Source organism: Cuculus canorus, chromosome 1, assembly GCF_017976375.1.
Source record: "Cuculus canorus isolate bCucCan1 chromosome 1, bCucCan1.pri, whole genome shotgun sequence".
NCBI classification, from domain to species: Eukaryota; Metazoa; Chordata; class Aves; order Cuculiformes; family Cuculidae; genus Cuculus; species Cuculus canorus.
In genome coordinates, this window is record NC_071401.1 from 149,280,113 (window position 1) to 149,299,787 (window position 19,675).

General features: G+C 37.6%; 1 protein-coding gene across 1 annotated transcript in view; it reads right to left on the reverse strand.

Annotated features, from left to right (window-relative positions):
* Nucleotides 1–19,675, reverse strand: part of TRIM24 (tripartite motif containing 24) — a 59,431-nt gene that overhangs the window by 295 nt on the left and 39,461 nt on the right. Inside the window, exons 8-18 of the mRNA XM_054088129.1 lie at nt 17,980–18,097; nt 14,701–14,969; nt 13,884–14,048; nt 12,141–12,320; nt 11,340–11,475; nt 10,288–10,360; nt 8,733–8,901; nt 7,884–8,188; nt 5,033–5,165; nt 3,559–3,633; nt 2,136–2,285 (exon numbers count right to left, since the gene is read on the reverse strand). Coding sequence (XP_053944104.1) covers nt 2,136–2,285; nt 3,559–3,633; nt 5,033–5,165; nt 7,884–8,188; nt 8,733–8,901; nt 10,288–10,360; nt 11,340–11,475; nt 12,141–12,320; nt 13,884–14,048; nt 14,701–14,969; nt 17,980–18,097 — 1,773 coding nt within the window. The remainder of the gene's footprint in view (nt 1–2,135; nt 2,286–3,558; nt 3,634–5,032; nt 5,166–7,883; nt 8,189–8,732; nt 8,902–10,287; nt 10,361–11,339; nt 11,476–12,140; nt 12,321–13,883; nt 14,049–14,700; nt 14,970–17,979; nt 18,098–19,675) is intronic.

Below are 19,675 nucleotides of genomic sequence, written 5' to 3' on the forward strand. Positions count from 1 at the left end.
GCTTTTACAATCTATGAAAAAATTAATCAGCAGTAAGAATGGCACCTGTGGAACACATGGTACGAAAAGAGCACAAGCCTGCAACTCAGAAAGTGAGGGTAGATCATTTGGCCAATGACCCCAATAACTTTTTTCTCTGATTGGTTATCACAGAAGCCAATTGCAAAAGCCATATACTTGCCTGTTTTATAAAAGCTCTACAAAGAGATTCTAAAAACTCTTAAATCCTGACTGAAAAAAAAAATGAACCTGGGTTATGCTGTGAAATACATAGGTATGCCGTCAGCGCATTGGAAGTCTTTTGGAGCAAGTGCTTGAAATACCAGAATTTCTCTAGCTTATAGACCTTTTATAATTATGGTGAAAATATTACTAGGATGTCTGATGACTGTAATCCGGAAGACCAGGCATTCATAAAGTCCTTCATAGCTACCTCGGCTCAGTGACTGGATACGAATGCCGTTCAGGCCTTTATTTCCAGTGTAACTCTCTCTCATTTTGTGGTCCACTCAGTACCCGCATCCTTTTTTCACCACGTGTTCCCGTTCCCTTATGTGCATTGAGGGACAATAACAATCACTCAACATGCAATTAGAAACCACTAAGGGTGGGTGAGTACAGACCTCCCAGAATGAAAGTCCCACTCAATTTAAGATCTGAGGCAAAGAGGATTAAACCAATTTTTAAATCAAAGGCCCACCATTAACCTCTATGAAATACAACTGCTCTATTCTTTACTTGTTGTCCTGCATTCAGCTCTGTTTGTTACAACCATCCTTCCTTCTACAGAAGATTTCCACTGCTTAGTCATCTAACACCACAGTAATTTCAAATGTGATCTATGTTTTCACTGCAGTGTCATCATCAAAATATATTCAATACAATAAATTCTTGTGCTGTAAGTTTGTCCTGGTTTTGGCTGGGATAGAGTTAATTTTCTCCCTGGTAGCTGGTATAGCGCTGTGCCTTAGATTTAGAATGAGAATAATGTTGATAACACATTGAACGTTTCAGTTGTTGCAAGTAGTGCTTACACTAAGTCAAGGACTTTTAATCTCATACTGCGCCAGCAGCAAGGGGGCTGGCAGTGCACAAGAAAGTGGGAGGGGACACAGCCAGGACAGCTGACCTAAACTGCAAAAGAGTAATCTATTCCCCACCATGACATCATGTTGAATACCAAACTGGGGGGCAGTGACTGCTTCTCAGGGAGTAGCTGGACATGGGGTAGGATGAAGTACCTACTAGCAATTGCATGGTAGCAATTGCATGGTGCATCACTTCTTTGTTTGATGATGATCATCATAGGATCATAGAATCACCAGGTTGTAAAGGACCCACTGGATCATCGAGTCCAACCATTCCTAACACTCCCTTAAACCATGTCCCTAAGCACTTCATCAACCCATTCCTTAAACACCTCCAGGGAAGGTCACTCGAACACCTCCCTGGGCAGCCTGTGCCAGTGCCCGATGACTCCTTCCGTGAAGAATTTTTTTCTGATATCCAGCCTGAACCTCCCCTGGCAGAGCTTCAGGCCATTCCCCCTTGTCCTGTCCTCAGTCACTTGGGAGAAGAGGCCAGCTCCCTCCTCCTAGGTAGTTGTAGAGAGTAATAAGGTCTCCCCTCAGCCTCCTCTTCTCCAGGCTAAACAACCCCAGCTCTCTCACCCGCTCCTCGTAAGACTTGTTCTCCAGCCCCTTCACCAGCTTCGTTGCTCTTCTCTGGACACGCTCCAGAGCCTCAACATCCTTCTTGTGGTGAGGGGCCCAGAACCGAACACAGTACTCAAGGTGCGGTCTTACCAGTGCCGAGTACAGAGGGAGAATAACCTCCCTGGAAGGATCATCATCACCATCATTATTATTATTATAATCATCATCATTATCATTATTACTACTATTACTACTATTACTTCCTTTTCTGTTCTATTAAACTGTCTTTATCTCAATTACAATTTTTACTTTTTTTCCCCTTGATTTTCTCCCCCTTCCCACTTAGGTGGGAAGTGACTGAATGGCTGTGTGGTATTTACATGCCTGTTACGTTAAACCACAGTAGAGTTCTACCCCCATTACAGTTTTCCTAAAAGCAAGTAAGCCTAAAAAACCAGATAAAGTATCTACTTTTCTAACCTCATTAAATTCAGCACAGTTTTGGAAGATCAGTCTGAAATCAGCCACAAAATCTTCTGGTTTTGTGTAGAATGAATTGGTCACTTCAAGTCTTTTCTTGATGGTTGACAAGTCCATAGGCTTTTTGATGATTTTGTAGTAATCAGGAACCTAAATGGAGAGTCAATTTTTTTACTGAATGCAGTCATGTTCATTACTTATTCTTTTAGAAACCTTTAGCTCTGGGAGAGAGGGCAAGACTTAGTCACATCTTCAAAGTATGATTCTAAGATATACGAATTCTGCTTTTAACACATATGCAGACAGTTTCTGGAGTAACTGACGTATGCTAGTTTCTCTGGCTAAAATATACCCCTCCCAAAACCTATTTTAAAAGAAAATAAAAACCCCACCTACATTGACTACATACAACAGAGCAAACAACTTGGATGTTATTTTTTTAGGTAGTGAAATAAGCCATCTATTATTTTTCACTCTCAAGATCACCATATTATAACTTTAGCAACCCACTCACATGGAGACAGCAGATGGGTTGCTTAAAATGAATTTTGGTCATGAAATATGCTCTTGGAAATGGTGGAAAATTTAAAGACGTATCAATGATTTTGGCATCTTGAACTGTGGTTGTAGGATTATGAATTATTCCTTCTTAGAAAAAATGAAAATAAGTTATGAAATCAAATTATAATATTTTTATACTTTTTCCTAACTAGATTAACAGTTTAAGAGAAATGCTAGAATACCTGAATTTAGTAATATATGACCATTGTATGATTAATCAGTTAATCTCTTGTGCTCTTTTCTTATTATTAAACTCTGTGAGGTGTTCTTCAAAAGACTTCTTATTCAAATGGGATAAAACAGTGCACAGGAGCATGTTACGTATTCATGAATCCTCTTCCCATTGACTTGTCTTGAAGAACATAGAAGAGGTACTTTTCATCTGATCATGCTGGTAACTCTTCTGTGTATCCTTGGACTTCTAATGCACCCAGGTATCATTTCCTATTTTAAACTAATAAATTTCAAGCTAATAATAAGAAATCTGTTTTCATATTAATACTATGGAATACTCTAATTCTCAAAATCAGGTAGCTTTTTAAAATCTTGAACACACCTCACTTCACCTTTTATTACATCAGTCAGCATTATGAAATCAGCAGACAGTATTAGAACATACTTTTTTTATCTATTTTTGAAGTATTAAGTAAAATCAGTTCTTAGGGCATTTAACTAGCAAATCCCCTTCCAACCCAATGCTTGAACTTTTAACTCCCCTTCAGGCAGTTTTAATAAACACACTTAATACACTCAATGTCTGGGAAACGACTTCTGATAATAGACTGTGATGGGACATGAAAATGCCATTAAAAGCACGCCAATTATGCTACTAATATCAAATGGAAAGAAATGAGATACATACTGTGGGAGGGACTGGATCTTGAAAAGCAAGACTCATTTCATGACAGTAGAGATATAGAAGCAGTCTTTCACACTTCTGTACCAAGAAAAAGAGATACTCAAGTAATTAGAGAATCTTATATGATTTGTTCTAAAATAACAAACAACAAAAAATACAAAACAGATGCTCAGTACCGCCCCAGCCCCTAAGCAGAAAAGTGAGCACTGTATTTGGAAGCAAGACTAGCTGTCATAACTAGTCGCCTACAGTATTCCTTCTCTGCACTAGATATATCAGCTCTTAAATGCATGCTGTGAAACCTCATACAGTTACTAACGGTGTTACTCAGCATTTGCTGAGCCCAGCAGACATTCTGGGGATAGAAAAAGCATGTGTGGTTCTTCGTGCTTTACAAATATTCAGAGACATCGGTAATATTTTTCCTGATCCGGGTATAACTGCTCTGTAACTGCAAAGGCTTCAGTGCTTTTTGTTAGCAGCGGGAAGGAGTATTTTTCCACTGTGTATCCAAACATATTAAACTGGATCTTGAACCTTGAAAGAGATTCTAAAAATAGTTTTGTGTGATTTTATGCTTGGTGATCCTTTATCAGAACATTTACAGGACTTAACTTACATTTAAAGCAAAGTATAAATAGAGCAAGCTATTTTCCTTTTAGATAGTAGCACTTGTTCTGGTTCTAAGAGTAGATTAAGATCCCAAATAAAATAATAATTTCAGTGTATTCATAGAAATTGCCAACTGAAAAGCACGTAAAACACTACTGAGGGTTTCCAATACAGCTCCAAATTGCTTTAAAAAGTTTTAAATAAAACAACTATAAGAAATAAGAAAAATGAAAAAAGCATAAAATACCCATCCAAAAAATCCAAGAATCCATACGAGTTTGTCCACAGTTCGACTGTCTGCTTTATGGTACCTACTTTTTTTCCTTTCACTCTGAGGTTTAAGGGAATAACAAAAGCTAGACACCCACTACTTGCTTTGAGGCTTTTTGACCAGAGCACTAAGAGCTGCAAAAAGACAGCAGTTATTCCCAAAGACTTGTGCTAATCTCTGCAGGATCAGTCTCACATCTCTATATATCCTCATTGTGAAAGAACCACGTTAGTTTTTTAAAAGGATGTTAACAGAGTGCTTTAAAGACTAAAGCCATTAGTTGATAATGTCAATCTATGCCGAATTTGGAAAGCACAAGAAAAAAATTCTCAATGCAAGGTCACTGTGTACGAAGGCTCATTCGAAACAGAACTTGGTAATTCCTAGAATGCAGTCCCAGTTCAAAGCACAAGTCCCAGATCATAAGCACTTCTCAGACATTCAGAAAATGTTGTTCAGCATGTTTACACAAAGGCTGCTACTGCCTCAGAGCTTATTTTAGAAGTTAATTCTCATTTTTTACCATCACTTTTTAAAATACGCATACATTTGAGAATACAAGAAGCAGCAAGACAGTACTCATTTTATCCTTACCCTACGGTCTATTGGTGCCAAACCCACGGTGTCTTCCAGTTTTCTTTCTTCAGAGACGTGAGTGGGTCTATCACAGTCATACTCAACTTCTGGCTTGGACAAATCCCGACAGAATGTACAAATCCACTCTCCACTAAAGAAGACAGACAGACACACGTGGACCTCAGTGATGTAGCACACTTGTGACAAAAGGCTCTCCACATATTCTGCATATGTGAAGTGTTTTCCTCTGCATCTTATGTTGTTTTGGTGGTGGTGGGTTTCTAAACACTACAAAAGGCAGAGACTACTGACAAAAACGCTTTATTAGAACTTTGTTGCCTTTTTAGTGGCACTGGTGTCATTCATGGTGTCCTAACAAAAAAATGTTCTGCCATAATAGATAAATAGTCTAAAAAAATCTTTGTTAGTACTGAAATTTTTCACTTGAGATCATAGGATTCAAGCAAAGCACTATTAAGAGTTCCGTTTCCTAACTATAGAGAGACTGAAGGAATCATATGTCCTGAACCTAAGAAGAGTTATTGTTGTAAGGCAAGAAGACATATTCTCTCTACAAACTTAATCTACAAAACATTACTACTCTATATAGATGACCCTAGAGAAGACTGTTTGGAAAACTGGACATTTTTCATCTCCTAAAATTTTCATGTGTTTCCATTTTTATCTGTTAGTCTAGGAAAACTCTAAAGATTTAAATGATAGTGTAAAATGACAAACTTAGTTCTGCAAGCTATGTTCACTGAATCTCTAATAAAATTTGTGAACTTCAAAGTTTTGAAAAACCTATGAAGAGTCTATGTTTTTTATACAGTTCTCCAAAAATGAAGAAACTTGCATGCTTGCAGATGACCACAAGGGGGCTGAGTTGTACTTCTTACATAGTAGACAGAATTCAGCAATAACCAGCTACGAGATCTAACTGCATCTATTTACTCAGGGGTATGTTATAATAAAAAAATCTTTGTAAATGCAAGAGTTTCTGCAGCAAGACTTTCCAAGTTAAAAAGCAAAAAACTTAGTGCTTTCTATTCAGAGTAATCCAAAGATTTCTACAGTCTGCTAGTTGTAGCGCACAGCAGTGAATAATGGGTACTTTTCTTCAAAGAGACTTTTATCTTCTGCTGTCTTAACTTGACAGAGTTATTTATGCGACAGTGTCACCTCTTTGCCTGGACTAGCATCAGAAAAATGATGTGGTAGATATAAAAAAATAGATAAAGGCCATGATATAAAGATTTATAACACAAGAAAACAGAAAATACATGAAAGATGGAGAAATGATGCATTTAAATATCCAAGGAAGAGTGTGATGGGCTGGAGTGAAGGAAAAAAGATGCAGTGACCTTGTGAGTCTATAAGAGAAATTGTTTCACCCATCTGAAGCAAGAACAAAAAGCAATGATGAAAGAAGCAGACTGACACTGCGGACAAAAATCAAGGAATTATTTTGTGTGTTTGAGGGAAATAAAGCTAAGACAGCAAATTTTGTTAAGCAGAGTGTTACAGCTGTGAATAAAAAAACGCCATGACAATGAGAACAAAAACCAGATATATATGAAGTCAGGAGGCAAATTAAGCTAACCATGGTTCTGAAGCCCAGGAACACAATACACTTGTATTAATATGCACCTTTACAGCAAGGAACACTTGTCAGAAAAGCTGGTTTTGGCTCCCCTTCCCCTAGACATCATCATCTCAGTTTCCACAGAATGATCCAGTAAAAAAGAGAAATTTTTAGAATTCTTATTAAATTAATTCTTATTAAAGATTTATTCTTGAAGCTTTAATTTTAACAGAAACAAAGACTTGTAAATACATAGTTATCTACCTCCTTAAAGACTATTTTTTTCTTCTCAGAAAGGCACAAATGTTTATTGGTTTAAGTGCTTACTGTAACTTTACTGGGTTTTGCTTATGGCACAAACCTGTAATACAGCATAATTTTATTCAAAAAATAAACAAACAAACTGTAATTTTAAGTTTCAGAAGGTATGAAAACATTTTTACATGCCATTTCTGGTGACGTTCAAAGGAGAAAATATGCTTACCAAGAATGCTTGTTCAGACTAGCAGATATGATCAGTGTACTAAACTGAGTTGCTACCCAAATGTTTCATACCTACAAGCTATGATGATATTTAATAAGAAAACCTAATATTTATAAAAGCATTAAACAATGAACATGTTACAACAGAAGCTTAATTAATAAGCTAGTAAGCTTATTGTATGGCATTCCCAAGTTGGAACATTGCAAAATGCTATTTATTTCACTCAAAGACACTAACTCCAGACGCAAATGCCAGTAACACTTATAATAACAATCTACTTAAGAATGTATTTTTAAACTCAATAAACTGAGTAGCTGTTCTGCAACTGCTCATCAAGAAAGCCTACTGCTTGTTTCAACATTCCGTGGTTGGAGTGTAGTCATGTTTAGCACTATCATAAATAATACATTTAATACTATATTAGGTCAGATTTTTCTTTAAGTTGTTGTTATTAATAATAATATTTCTGCTATTGTTATTGTTATAATGTAAATTTTTCTGTCACCCTTGAAATATTTTATGACAGACTGGTAATTCTGTGGCCCAATTTTAATAATAGATGCCCTAGATATAAGTGTTCTTGCTTAATTGCCAAATTAAGAAGAGTTTTATAATTGCTGCTGCAAAACTCTAAAGTTAAACTGGAGTTTCAATGCAAATTCCAGTTTTCACTAGTTAATAAAACTTGTCCATCAAGACTTCAAAGAACACACCGCTTCCTTCAAGGCAGAAGAGTTTCACAATACAAAGAGTACGTCTTTTAAAGCAAGCTTAGATGGAATTGAAGGGGTCATAATTACCTTGGAAAGCTCATCAATGTAGGGACATGACAAGAAAGATGGAATACTTTGGGACACTTCTCACAGCAAAGGAGTTCCCCTCCATTTTGACATACAGCACACCAATCTTCATTGGGATCATCCTCTTTCCTGCCCTCGCCAATATGGGAGGGGCCTATCCATCCTGTCTTCCCACTGGATGTGTTCTGCAGTGTCCCTGGTTGATCATCTGTGCTGTCTGGTGCATCTGTTCTTAAGACAGCTTCATCAGAAGCAGAATTGTTGTCCAACAGCAATGAAGTAAGTATGCTTCTTGAAAAGGTGGTCTGTAAGAAGAAACAAAGGAAGCCACATGATAATATTTATGTGAATTTATATGACCCTAACAACAGGTAAACTGACCAAATAACCAATTTATATGCAAGCAGCCATACAACTTGCAACATGCATGAAAAAATTACTGTTGTACTATAGCATCAGGCAACCAAACACAATAAATTAGCTATGAAAGGCTATTTACTGCTCCACTAACAAAATCATCATCTCTGATGCCCCAAAAGCGTAGCAACCTTATATTTATACACACACATATATACACACATATACATATATATATATTACTGCATTATAACTGCAAGTTTGCAGGATATTTCCTGCCTTCCCTGGTTTTCAATGAATGAAAGCAGTCCAATCACACCAGTTAATTAATTGAAATGGCATTAGAGTTAGTTTGCTTTTGAATTTCACCTCCTCCTTTTATTTAGATGTTAGTTTTCCCCTGAGAAGTCCCCAACCGAATATTAGTAAATTATTTTATTCCTTGTAAATGCAAAATACCCTCCACCAAAAAGAAGGATCTGTTAATATTACGTTTCGAGGCCGGGGTTCCTCATCTGTTTCTTGCTTCACTATAACAATTGGGAAATCAAAGTTCTCATTTGGTGCACTTGACTCCTGTTTAATTCTGATCGGCTCCAACATAACAACCGGGACTTTGTGTGTAGAATCAGCTCCTGGTGGCTTGCTGGAGGATCCAGAACTATAAATGACAAAAAGAGGCAGAAGAAAAATAAAAAGGAAATTAAGAGTTGGAACTGGATACATTGCATTGTACAGCAATGCTTTCCGATACCTCAGGATGCTAACTCATTTTGCTTCTTTGAATCCTGAGAACTACAGTATTACTTTTATAGACTACATCACCTCAGTTTATTTCCTTTCATGAACAAAAAGGGAAAATATTAATGGCACAGTTCCAGAACTAGAGAATTACTATGGGTTTACTTCCCATTAGTGCAAGATTTGCAAACAATCTCCATTTCTTCCAGGTCATAAACAAAGAGCACGGGTATCCACTTCCACTTAACATCATCCCACTTTGGAGGAGATGCAGCTGTATTTTGGCAAAGGCCAGTTTCTCCAGAGCCGAACTGATTATTGTAAACCACACAATAGAATAAAGCAGATAAAACATATATTTAAAAAATCTTGGAAGAGTTTCTTACAGCCTTGCAGCTTTACCAAAACTGGGGCCCTACTTTTAGAATTAGATTTGTATTCTTTCATGTGTTTAATCACAATAGGATGAGAATGGACAACAAAACTAAAAGATACAGCTTATTTTTATATTTTAATAATAATGAAGAATTTTAAACTTAATAAAACAAATTCAAGCAGCAGCAGACAGAATGATATTTTTAATGCAAGTGAAAGACTCTGCAGACAAACCTTTAAACAGCTCCGTAAGAGTCCTTCACAAAATTTACCATGTAAATGGAAGAGAGGAAAAGGTATTCTATATTTAAAAGCATCTGCATTTCCAATTCAAGTAGTATGAATGTCATCTGATTTTTCTCTGCATGAAAAACTGATCTCATGTCAGAAGTATGCTCTAATTTATTGGAACACATTCAAGGATCTGCACTCTTCAAACAACGTTGTGTAAATCTATTTGTTCATTAATATTCCATCACTAAGGGATAAAAACATTTGTGTAGACTCTCAGTAGATAACCAGTGCTCACTTAACTAGCTATATTACAGCAGAAAATTCTTAATAATTCTCTTTGTAACATTGGTTCCTTAAATCTGAAGTAATTTATAATTCCATGAGGACTTTTAACATGCAACTTCTTCCGTTAGCTGATTTTTGTGAATTTAAACCCTAATTTTGAACTGGCATTCTTTTAATAGTGCCAACCTAGCCAACATTTACAGAGCTGGTATGTTTTAGATGTGCTATCAATATATTACAAATGAAATTACTACTTTCAGAAGGCTAAGAGGGCTGTAATAACCATCAAGCTTAATGTGTTAACAGAGAAGGTGAGACAAATTGACTTCTATATGCATTAACAAGAGAAGAGACTGGGGCACGTTCTATGAAGGTGGAAGTTACATTATCCTCTCTCCCACTCTTTCCTTACCTCTCTCTGCTCCCAACACTGGAGGCACTGGGTGAACGAATTGGAGGGTGTATATTTGTCACACTGACTCCTCCTAGGACAGAAGAATCAGTTAGAATGAAACATAGGTCTGTGCCAAGTGTGAGATGTGGTTCTTGAGAACTACACAGGTTTTGGGGAATATTTCTCCTACAGTTGTCATTTATTTAACCTGTGTCTCATCTAATACAAATTCATGAGAGGGTGAGAAGTATGAGATAATGGAGGTAAGGAGAGGACTGAAAAGGCCCACTGCATGTAAGCAGGCTGATGGGTCAATGGCTCTGCCTGGCTGACTTCCTCACTTGATCACTAGTACTTATTTTGTCTTACCTTATTGAATTCTAGGAGATCTTCTAGGAAACTTTAAGCCAGATGAGCTGGCAAGTAGGAAGAGGTCTGGAGGCCAGATATGAGAGACCAAAAGTCAGGGGACCAGACAGCTGAAAGACTTGTGAAGGACACTTTCACTGAGTACTGGTCCTGAGAAACCGGAGTGTGCTGTCTGTGAATGCATCATCCACCTGTCTCAGCTAATCTGCCCAACGGCAAGAATACCACGTGAGTGCACGATTGTTGCACAAGTGCTTATTGGGAATTCTTGCTCATATAGGCTCACTACAGGTAAGATCAGGAAATGGGAGTAAGGAGCAGCTGCTGATTGACACCAGGCATGGTGACAGAAATCCCCTGGGTCCTTCAAGTCCACCACATTTAGCTACCCATAACAGTAACTTCTTTGGCAACCTTGTGTCAGTGCTGCACTACCCTTCCAGTGAAAAAGATTTTCTAATATCCAGACCAAATTTGCTAATCTCTCCATGTTTTTAAGATCTGGACACTTACTTTACAAGGCTAAAATATCATCTTAATTTTACTTTGTACTAGAGTTTCTACAACTTTGCCTCCATTTTCATATTTCTCATCTTTGATATAAAACATAAGGAACTAATTCTGATACAAATGTTAAGGTTGCTACATCAGATTTTTCCATTACACCTCTTAAACAGGAAATTGCACCACATTCCAAATACCTGAGAGGCCTGGTGATGGTACCGATGAATTTGGTGACTGTACAGTTCTGTTCGAAGGAGGTTTTGGTTGATTCTGCTCTGCAGTGCCATCTTTCCTTACAACACTATCCAGTGTTATGTTTCCTGAACAATCAATCTAAAGGTAGGGAAGAGAGGGGAAGAAGTTAGTGTTAGGAAAGGGGAAAAAAATCCACAACCTCCCCAAAAAAACAACAATAAAAAAACACCCCATGCTTCCACTGATACAATATATGGAATATTTCAAAGTGGAATATTTTGATTTAAACTGAAGTACAGTTAAATTTTATTGCTAAGAAATCAAGGACTTTTTTCCGTTTCCCATGCTCTGTTAGTTAGAAGATTTACACTAAGTTAGGAGGGAGCATTGCCCAAGCTGGCCAAAGAGATATTTGAAACCATATAATGTCATGCTTAACATATAAATGGGAAGTTGTCCTGGGGCCAGGGTTCAACTGGTTGCGAATTGCTGCTCAGGGACAAGCTGGGTACTGGTTGTTGGTGAGCAATTCATTGTGCATCATCTGTTTTGTATATTCTATTGCTGTTATTATTATTATTATTATTATCATTATCCTTATTCTATCTTCCTTTGTTGTCCTATTAAACTGTATTTATCTCAACCCCCAAGTTTCATGGAGCTGGGGAAGAAGTGAAAGGGAAAAAACAGTGAGAGAATGGCTGCATGGTCCTAGTTGCCAGCTGGGGTTAAACCACGACACAAACATTTAGACTTACTTCAAAATAAAAATCCATAAAACATTACTCTTCTGTTCTACTTACATCAGGAAGAGATGGTAGATTGTAGGAGCTACCCACTGGAGAACTCAAATCTATCATAGGGGGACCATATGTCTTCCCATCACATCCTACTGCACTGGTGATGGTGGGGCTGGATGGAGTAGATGATGTGCTGCCTGCAGCTGAAAGGGCAGTTGAATTTTGTCCACTACCAATCTGCCACTAAAAAGGAAAGATGATAATCCACAATTCAGCATTATTTTTTTTAACAGATCACATCTACTGCATGTACAGGTTCTAAAATCAGCAGTTAAATAAGCAGCTTAGTTCAGGAAGCTGAATTCAAACATAAAATCTTGATTGACTCTGAAGTTATCTAATTTCAAGAACCAAGCTTACAAGACAAGAGAAGATGACAAGTAGTTGAAAACTATGAATAGAAGAAATGAATGTGAATTCTTACATTCAAAGCCACATCTCAGCGTTAAGTATCTATTAATATTTCATGCTGCACTGACAATGTTGTGGGGAAAACATAATAGTTTTAGTAAATAAAAGCATTATAGATAATAGCCTGAATGCACAACTGCTACAATGCTTTATTAAGTAAATAGCTATAGTGTCACTTGGACGCCATCAAGTATTTGATGTTGTTTCCCTTAACGACTAAAGTGATTAAGAATTTGAAATGCTGACTGGATCTCCACCCACATACACGTTTGATACCACGATATGAAGTGCAGAGTCAAGTCAGACTAAATTTCTTTCTCATTTAAACATACCCAGTTTTCAATTACTTCAATGGAATTTCATGGCAACAGAAGGCCAAATTTGACTCTGCTCAATTCCTTTTTTAGTCAGTTACTCTATTTACTGGTTTCTAGTTTCAGAAAGGCATTACTAGCTAATAAAAACACTTGAAAGAAAGGCTTGCAGACAAGCTGATTTTCTTTTCACAGAACAGGAGTAACTTTGGTTTTGTTACTACAGGTTCTCTCAAACATTGCACAGCTTTCTTCAACTTAGTTGCAATAAGCTCTCTGACATCTTAAGCATTGCAAACATCAATGGTATTACTCCACTTCTCAGGTCACAAATCAGATTCATTTGATTCTTCTCTGCTTACCATTAGTGACATGAGTTTCACTTTTCTTCCACATACGTAACAACTCATGCATTAACATGCTTTATAAATAAGGATTTGCCTCCTGAACATCCAGAAAAGATATATGTTTGCTTCTGCCCCAGCTCAACTGCTGATTCGCCAACTATTGATCAGTCTTACTCAGCAGAGGTCCCACAATTGCGGACTTTCTTTCTTCATCTGCAGAATTTCAGATTTGGCATACTCTGGAGAATGCCGGCAGCTATAGATTTTTAGTCAAGCTTTTACCTGGTTCCTAGCGAAGTCCCTAACATCAAGCTAAATAGTGGCATTTTTCTGTTTTACCTATTCACTGATTGTATGTAGTGTGCAGGCCATGGCCCTGTTACATTCTGCATAAGTGGCCAGAAATCACAGTAACAGCAAACAAGAGAATGCAACATCAACAGAGCATGCACACTGGTTCACTTCCATAATGCTTCAGCTGCTTAGAACTGTTAAAATAAAAGCAACCTGACATCTATCTCATTAAGAAAACTGTAGGTAACTTGTCATAGAGAAAAACACAGTCTCTGTTCTAACTGAAAGCATCCTAGAAACATAATCTAAAAGTAAGACAATATAAAGCATATTCGATGTTTTATTTCTACACAGTGAGTGAAAAGGGAAAGAAATTCTACCTGTTTTATAGCTTGCTGTGCCAAGAACGCCATTTGCAATGGGTTGGGCTTTATTGCTTGCCTTGGTAGGTTCTGATTTTGGGGAAACCTCATCTGTTGTGCAGGAAGAGCTGAACCATTGGACTTGGGGCTATGATTCTGAAAATGAATCAAACGTGGAGGTGCCTGCATGAAAACAAACAAATAAACAATTCTGCAAGTTAGCAGATATCTATTTAATGTTCCAGAATTTTTTACCAAATGGTCCTTTAAAACTTGTAAAACTCTTAACAAATTATAAGCAAACAGATAGTACTATACTATTTACTGAATGATCACCCAACACATTGATTTTCAATGTTAAAATCAAATCCTAGTTGATAAGCTTTGGATTACTCTGACATAAAAAACGCAGATACATTACAAGTGCTAGTGAGAGTATTTCCAGCTTTGAAAGTTATGCAGCAAAATCAGTGCTTTATGCTAAAAAGCCTTAGAAAAAAATTAATGACATATTCACTGTTCAATCATATGACAAAGGTACAAACCATGTAAGCTCTGCACTACATATGGTTGGATATAATATGATTTTTTTTAATGAATTAAAAAATAGGCTGGCTGCTACCATGCATTTTGCCAGACAAGTTTAAAGTGCCCACTCAAGTCTCAGTAAAAAAATGTTTTCCTACCCACTTATATAGCCATGTTCTAATGATGAAATTATACAAAGTTGCGGATCTAGACTTGATTTCTTTTTTCTTTTCCTCTTTTTTTTTCACTTTCTCCCACAGCGCCATGGTAAAAAAGAGACTTTTCTCTGGAAATACTCTTAACTTACCTGATGAGAAGAAGCTGGCGGCTGCTGCATGGCTCCTGGCATTCTTGGATTTGGTAAAGCTACTGGCCCTGCTCTGCGTTGAGCTTGCTGTCTCTGAGCCATGACCTGTTGCTGCATGTGCTGGAGTCGAAGCTGAGCTAAGCTTATCTGTGTTGGGAACTTAGATAGCTGGTTTGAAGGCAAGCTGCCTGGTGGCTGTAAGTTTGCTTCCACCACAGGGTTCTTGGGCACATGTGGTGGGGTTTCTTTATCTTCAATTACCAAAGAACCTAGTTTAAACAAAATAATAAAATTAATACCAAAATACCGCAGTTAGCAGAGATCTTATTTTTCAGAACTGGTTCTATTTAAACCATGCAGTCATCATTCATTATTGCAATTTAGAAATTTGACTAGACAGGTAACTTTTTGAGATTAATGTTGGATGAGAAATTTTACTGAAGAGATATACAGTGTGATTATATGGAACTCTCATGTAAAATTCTGGTTACGTCATCCAAAACACATGAATTCCAACTAGAACAGCGTTGATTTGATTCAAGGGAATAGCACACCGTACAGGAAAAGACAAACACATTTCCTTTGTTTAAAACAGAGTGAAGTAAAGAAAGTTATGGTCCAACACTAAGAGTTAAAAATTTCCAGTGATCTGTGGAAGTTTGCAGAACAGCTTCCCAATATGAGTGGGAGACAGACACTTCATACGCCCTTTTCTCCAACAGATTTAGAGCTGCTTCTCGAGACAGTTCACCTCATGAGGTGGGTACACCCTATGACAGTTTTGACAACCCCTGCTACAGCAGAACATCACCCTCTGCTACTTCTCTCATATCTATCTCTTTGTGGATCCTGTGCAGTCTAGCCTGGCTCACTTTGGGGGACATTATCTGAAGGAGGAAACTTCTTGCACTTCATATTTCTCTTTTTCATCCAAAGAGCTAAGAAGCTATGTAAGTAGCATCGTCTTAGTCCGCTACCTAGACACAGATACAGAAAGAGTCTAGGTCAGCCAACAAAATGCATAGTACAGAGCGGGGAAGAAAGCTAACATCAACAATACTATTTTCATACTGACACTTGGTAATTTTGGTGTTGCACGCGTTTTAATCATGGCTCTACCACATCAGTCATTAACTAAAATATTGAATATGCTAAACAAAATGGAAAAAAACTACTGTCTATTGCCTAAGACCCTTCATTAAGCCCATAGCTTGTCTAGTCAATGTTTCACGTATAAGTAGAGAAAAATGTAGATGAACAGTTGTTTCCCATATATGGCTGTATGAAATATTTCACTACGGCAAAATAGATCTATTTTATTTTCTTTCTTTAGAAAAGGAATTACCTTGGCCAAGAATGGTATTGACTGTACTACAATCAAATGTTGAACCCATACTCCATTTTTACTATGTTCTCTCCAATTCTAAATGCATTTATAAAAGTCTTTCCAGACTTAGCATCTGCGGTATAAAGCTTCTTACCAAAGGTACTACAGAGAATGACTCCCTTCCTTTATTCTAGAAAACCATGTGTTAACATACAGTTTGTGGACTTTAAATAGCGTCTTTAATTTTCTTACATTCTGAAATCAATACATTCTGAAATCCATACAGATGCATCCATTCAATACATTCTGAAATCCATGGAAGTGCTATCCTATTAGTGTACAGACAACATCACACTGCAAGCAACATGTAGCTTGAGTAGAATTCAAGCCATACCCAGAGTAATCTGTTTCTTTACTTAGACTTGGCTTTATCTTTTCTTCAACGTTCCTTAAATCTGGTTTATCTACAGAAACTGAACATGTCTGATCATAAATGTAACAGCCTAAAGGTCGTGATTTCTGAAACCAGATAGATAAACATGATCTGGTTTTATCCACCACTTATAAACTGTTACAAAAAATACTATGCTGTTCTATACAGCTGCCATTTCCATTGTAGCACTTTTCAGAATTCAAGGGAACATATTTCAGCAGTTCAATGGCTCATTAAATAAAAAAATAACAAAGAAGAGTCCCAAAATTAAACACAAGAAAAAGCTCCCTCTTAACAAGCACCATCCCAGTTTAGCAGCAGTTCACAGTTATTACCACACAGCTTGACAGTTCATTTCTAGAAACAAGAGATTCACTTTTGACTCCTTTCCCAAAGAAAATTATTTACAAAGAAAGAACTTGGACAATTTCCCTGCTACCATCCAGTCTCCTAGTGTGTGACGAAGGAACATCTTTGCCTAAAAGAATTGCCGTAACACATTCTTTCTCTGCCTTTGCGGAGAAATGTACATTTGCACCTCTCTGTACATTTGCAAAGCTGACTACATTTTCTGGTGAAAGGCAAACCAGGTCCCACATGTATCTCACAAAGCATTCTGCACATGACAGAAAAACAAAAATGCCCATCCAGCTAGAAGTGGAGAGAGAAAGAAAGCATGACAGCAGTCAGAATCCTAAGAAGACCTTCAAGCTTTATTTCTTGCTCCTAAGATGATGAGGTCCTAGGATGCTTATCTCCATTAAACTCAGGCTTTCAGGCAATTCCACAAGAAGGCTACCTGCAATGCATCCAGGTTCTAGGACTCACCAGTATTGTAAAACCCTAGCAACTTACAGCTGTAAGAAAAAATAGTAGGATAACGAAATGAAGTACATTTGCAACCCTGTTAAAAATATACTCTCTCCTGAATTCCACTCCATAACTTCAGGAAATACAATCTAAAAGCCAGGCAACTGTCAAAAAGGCGTATTCTCTTCCCTGTTTTTCTGGGTTTTTTTAGCAATCTGCTCTCCTCTTCACCTCAGTTCTTCAAGGATTACTGTTTATAGTGACAAGGGAGGAAATGGGGGTTCTTGGACATATAATGCTCCTGCAAGGGCCTTCACCTTGGGAAGATGGAAATAAAATAGAAGAAAGGCCTGGAAGATGCAGAACGGGACTGGTTTCTGGAATCCTTTCTTGGGACGTGAAGTAGGGTTTATAGATGGTGTTCCTTGTTTCAGCAGCCATGTGTATTGTTCAGGAACCTGAAAGCTGCTATTTTTACCATCACATGTACCATTCAAGCAAAGTAAGCTTCTTATCACTTTATCACAAGTATTCATAAATAATATTCTTTCCCATACAATGCACTGTAAATGTCTTCTGCAGGTAAGAAAATAAATCTATCAAAGTAAACTAAGACATTAATAGTGTGGAGGTTATTTATCTTTAGAAAAAGAAAGCTGCATTCAAAATAGGATCAAGACGTCAGAGTCCTAACAAAACTTCATCATACCTAGATTGAAAATGTTTTGAGCCCAGAAGCTAGGATCACAGTGAAACTGGATGGTATTGTTAGTCACTGGTGAAGCATCATACCGTGCTCGGAGAAGATATCGTAGTCGATATGTAATCTGGAACAGAAACAAAACAAGTTTTTTTAATCTGGGGCCAGAGCCATGTATCCAAACAGCATAAAAAGGTCTTTAAAAACAAACAAAACAAAAAACCACAAAATGATCCCAAAAAACAACCCCCCAAAATCAACAGTAACAACAAAAAAGCCTGAAAAAGCCTCTGGAGAATAGAGGTAAAAGAGAGGTAAATCTGTCCAAGCTACAAATATAAGAGGTACTCTTAACTTCTTTCCCTTATTCATAGAATCACGGTATCATAGAATCATAGAATAATTTGGGTTGGCAGGGATCTTAAAGATCACTCAGTTCCCCTGTCATGGGCAGGGACACCTCCCACCAGATCAGGCTACCAAAGGCCCCATCCAACCTGGCCTTGAACACCTCCAGGGATGGGGTATCCACAACTTCCCTGGGCAACCTGTTCCAGTGTGTCACCACCCTCACTAGGAAGAAATTCTTCCTTATGTCTAGTCTAAATCTGTCCCTCTCCAGTTTATAACCACTGCCCCTAGTCCTATCACTACAACCCTTTGTGAACAGTCCCTCCCCAGCGTTCTTGTAGGCCCCCTTTCAGGTACTGGAAGGTCGCTATAGGGTCTCCATGGAGTCTTCTCCAGGCTGAACAAATCCAACTCTCTCAGCCTGTCCCCACAGCAGAGGTGCTCCAGCCCTCTGATCATCTTTGTAGCCCTCCTCTGGACCTGTTCCAACAGCTCCATATCCTTCTTACATTATAGATTCCAGAACTGGACACAATACTCCAGGTGGGGTCTCACAAGAGCGGAACAGAGGGGCAGAATCACCTCCCTTGCCCTGCCGGCCATGCTTCTTTTGATGCAGCCCAGGATATGGTTGGCCTTCAGGACTGTAAGCGCACACTGCCGGCTCATGTCAAGCTTCTCATCAACAAGCACCACAAAAGTAGTTTTAAAAAAGCAATTAACTACACCCTAAAAAAAATGTAATTCTTCTTTCCTGTAGAAATGTATATCTCTCCACAAACTTCATGATTACATTAAATGACTTTAAATACTTGCAAGTGAAATACACATTCACATAACCATTGCCGTGTTTTTTTCCCCTCAAAACCTACCTTACCCATTCATTTCTCGTTCAAATAAAAGTACCTCATCCTTCTGATCACCAGAGGGCATTTTCCTTTGTAAGAAATTTAAATTTATTCATAGAGCTAAGGAATAGATTTTATAAGTTTTATCTTTGAAAACCCTCAGATTCACAGATATTTTCAGACTCTTCCAACTCCTTGATTCCAAAGGACTAGACTACAATTACATTACCTAAGCAGAATACTCTATCAAATGCTCAGTGTTTATCTAGTTACTAGAAAGTATTTTCTTGCAGTTGTTTCATTAGAAATATCTATGTCAGGCACCAATTTTAGAATAACACACAGCAGATACAGAAAAGACTTATTTTTCTTGACTAATCTGATTGTTTCCTAGAAAAGCTTGAGAGACATACTCGGTAAAACAATCTTACCTGTTTCAAATTATAGCAGTTATTTTTTACATAGGAATTTTATGACAGCTTCTTGTTTACAAGCGTTTTCTTTCA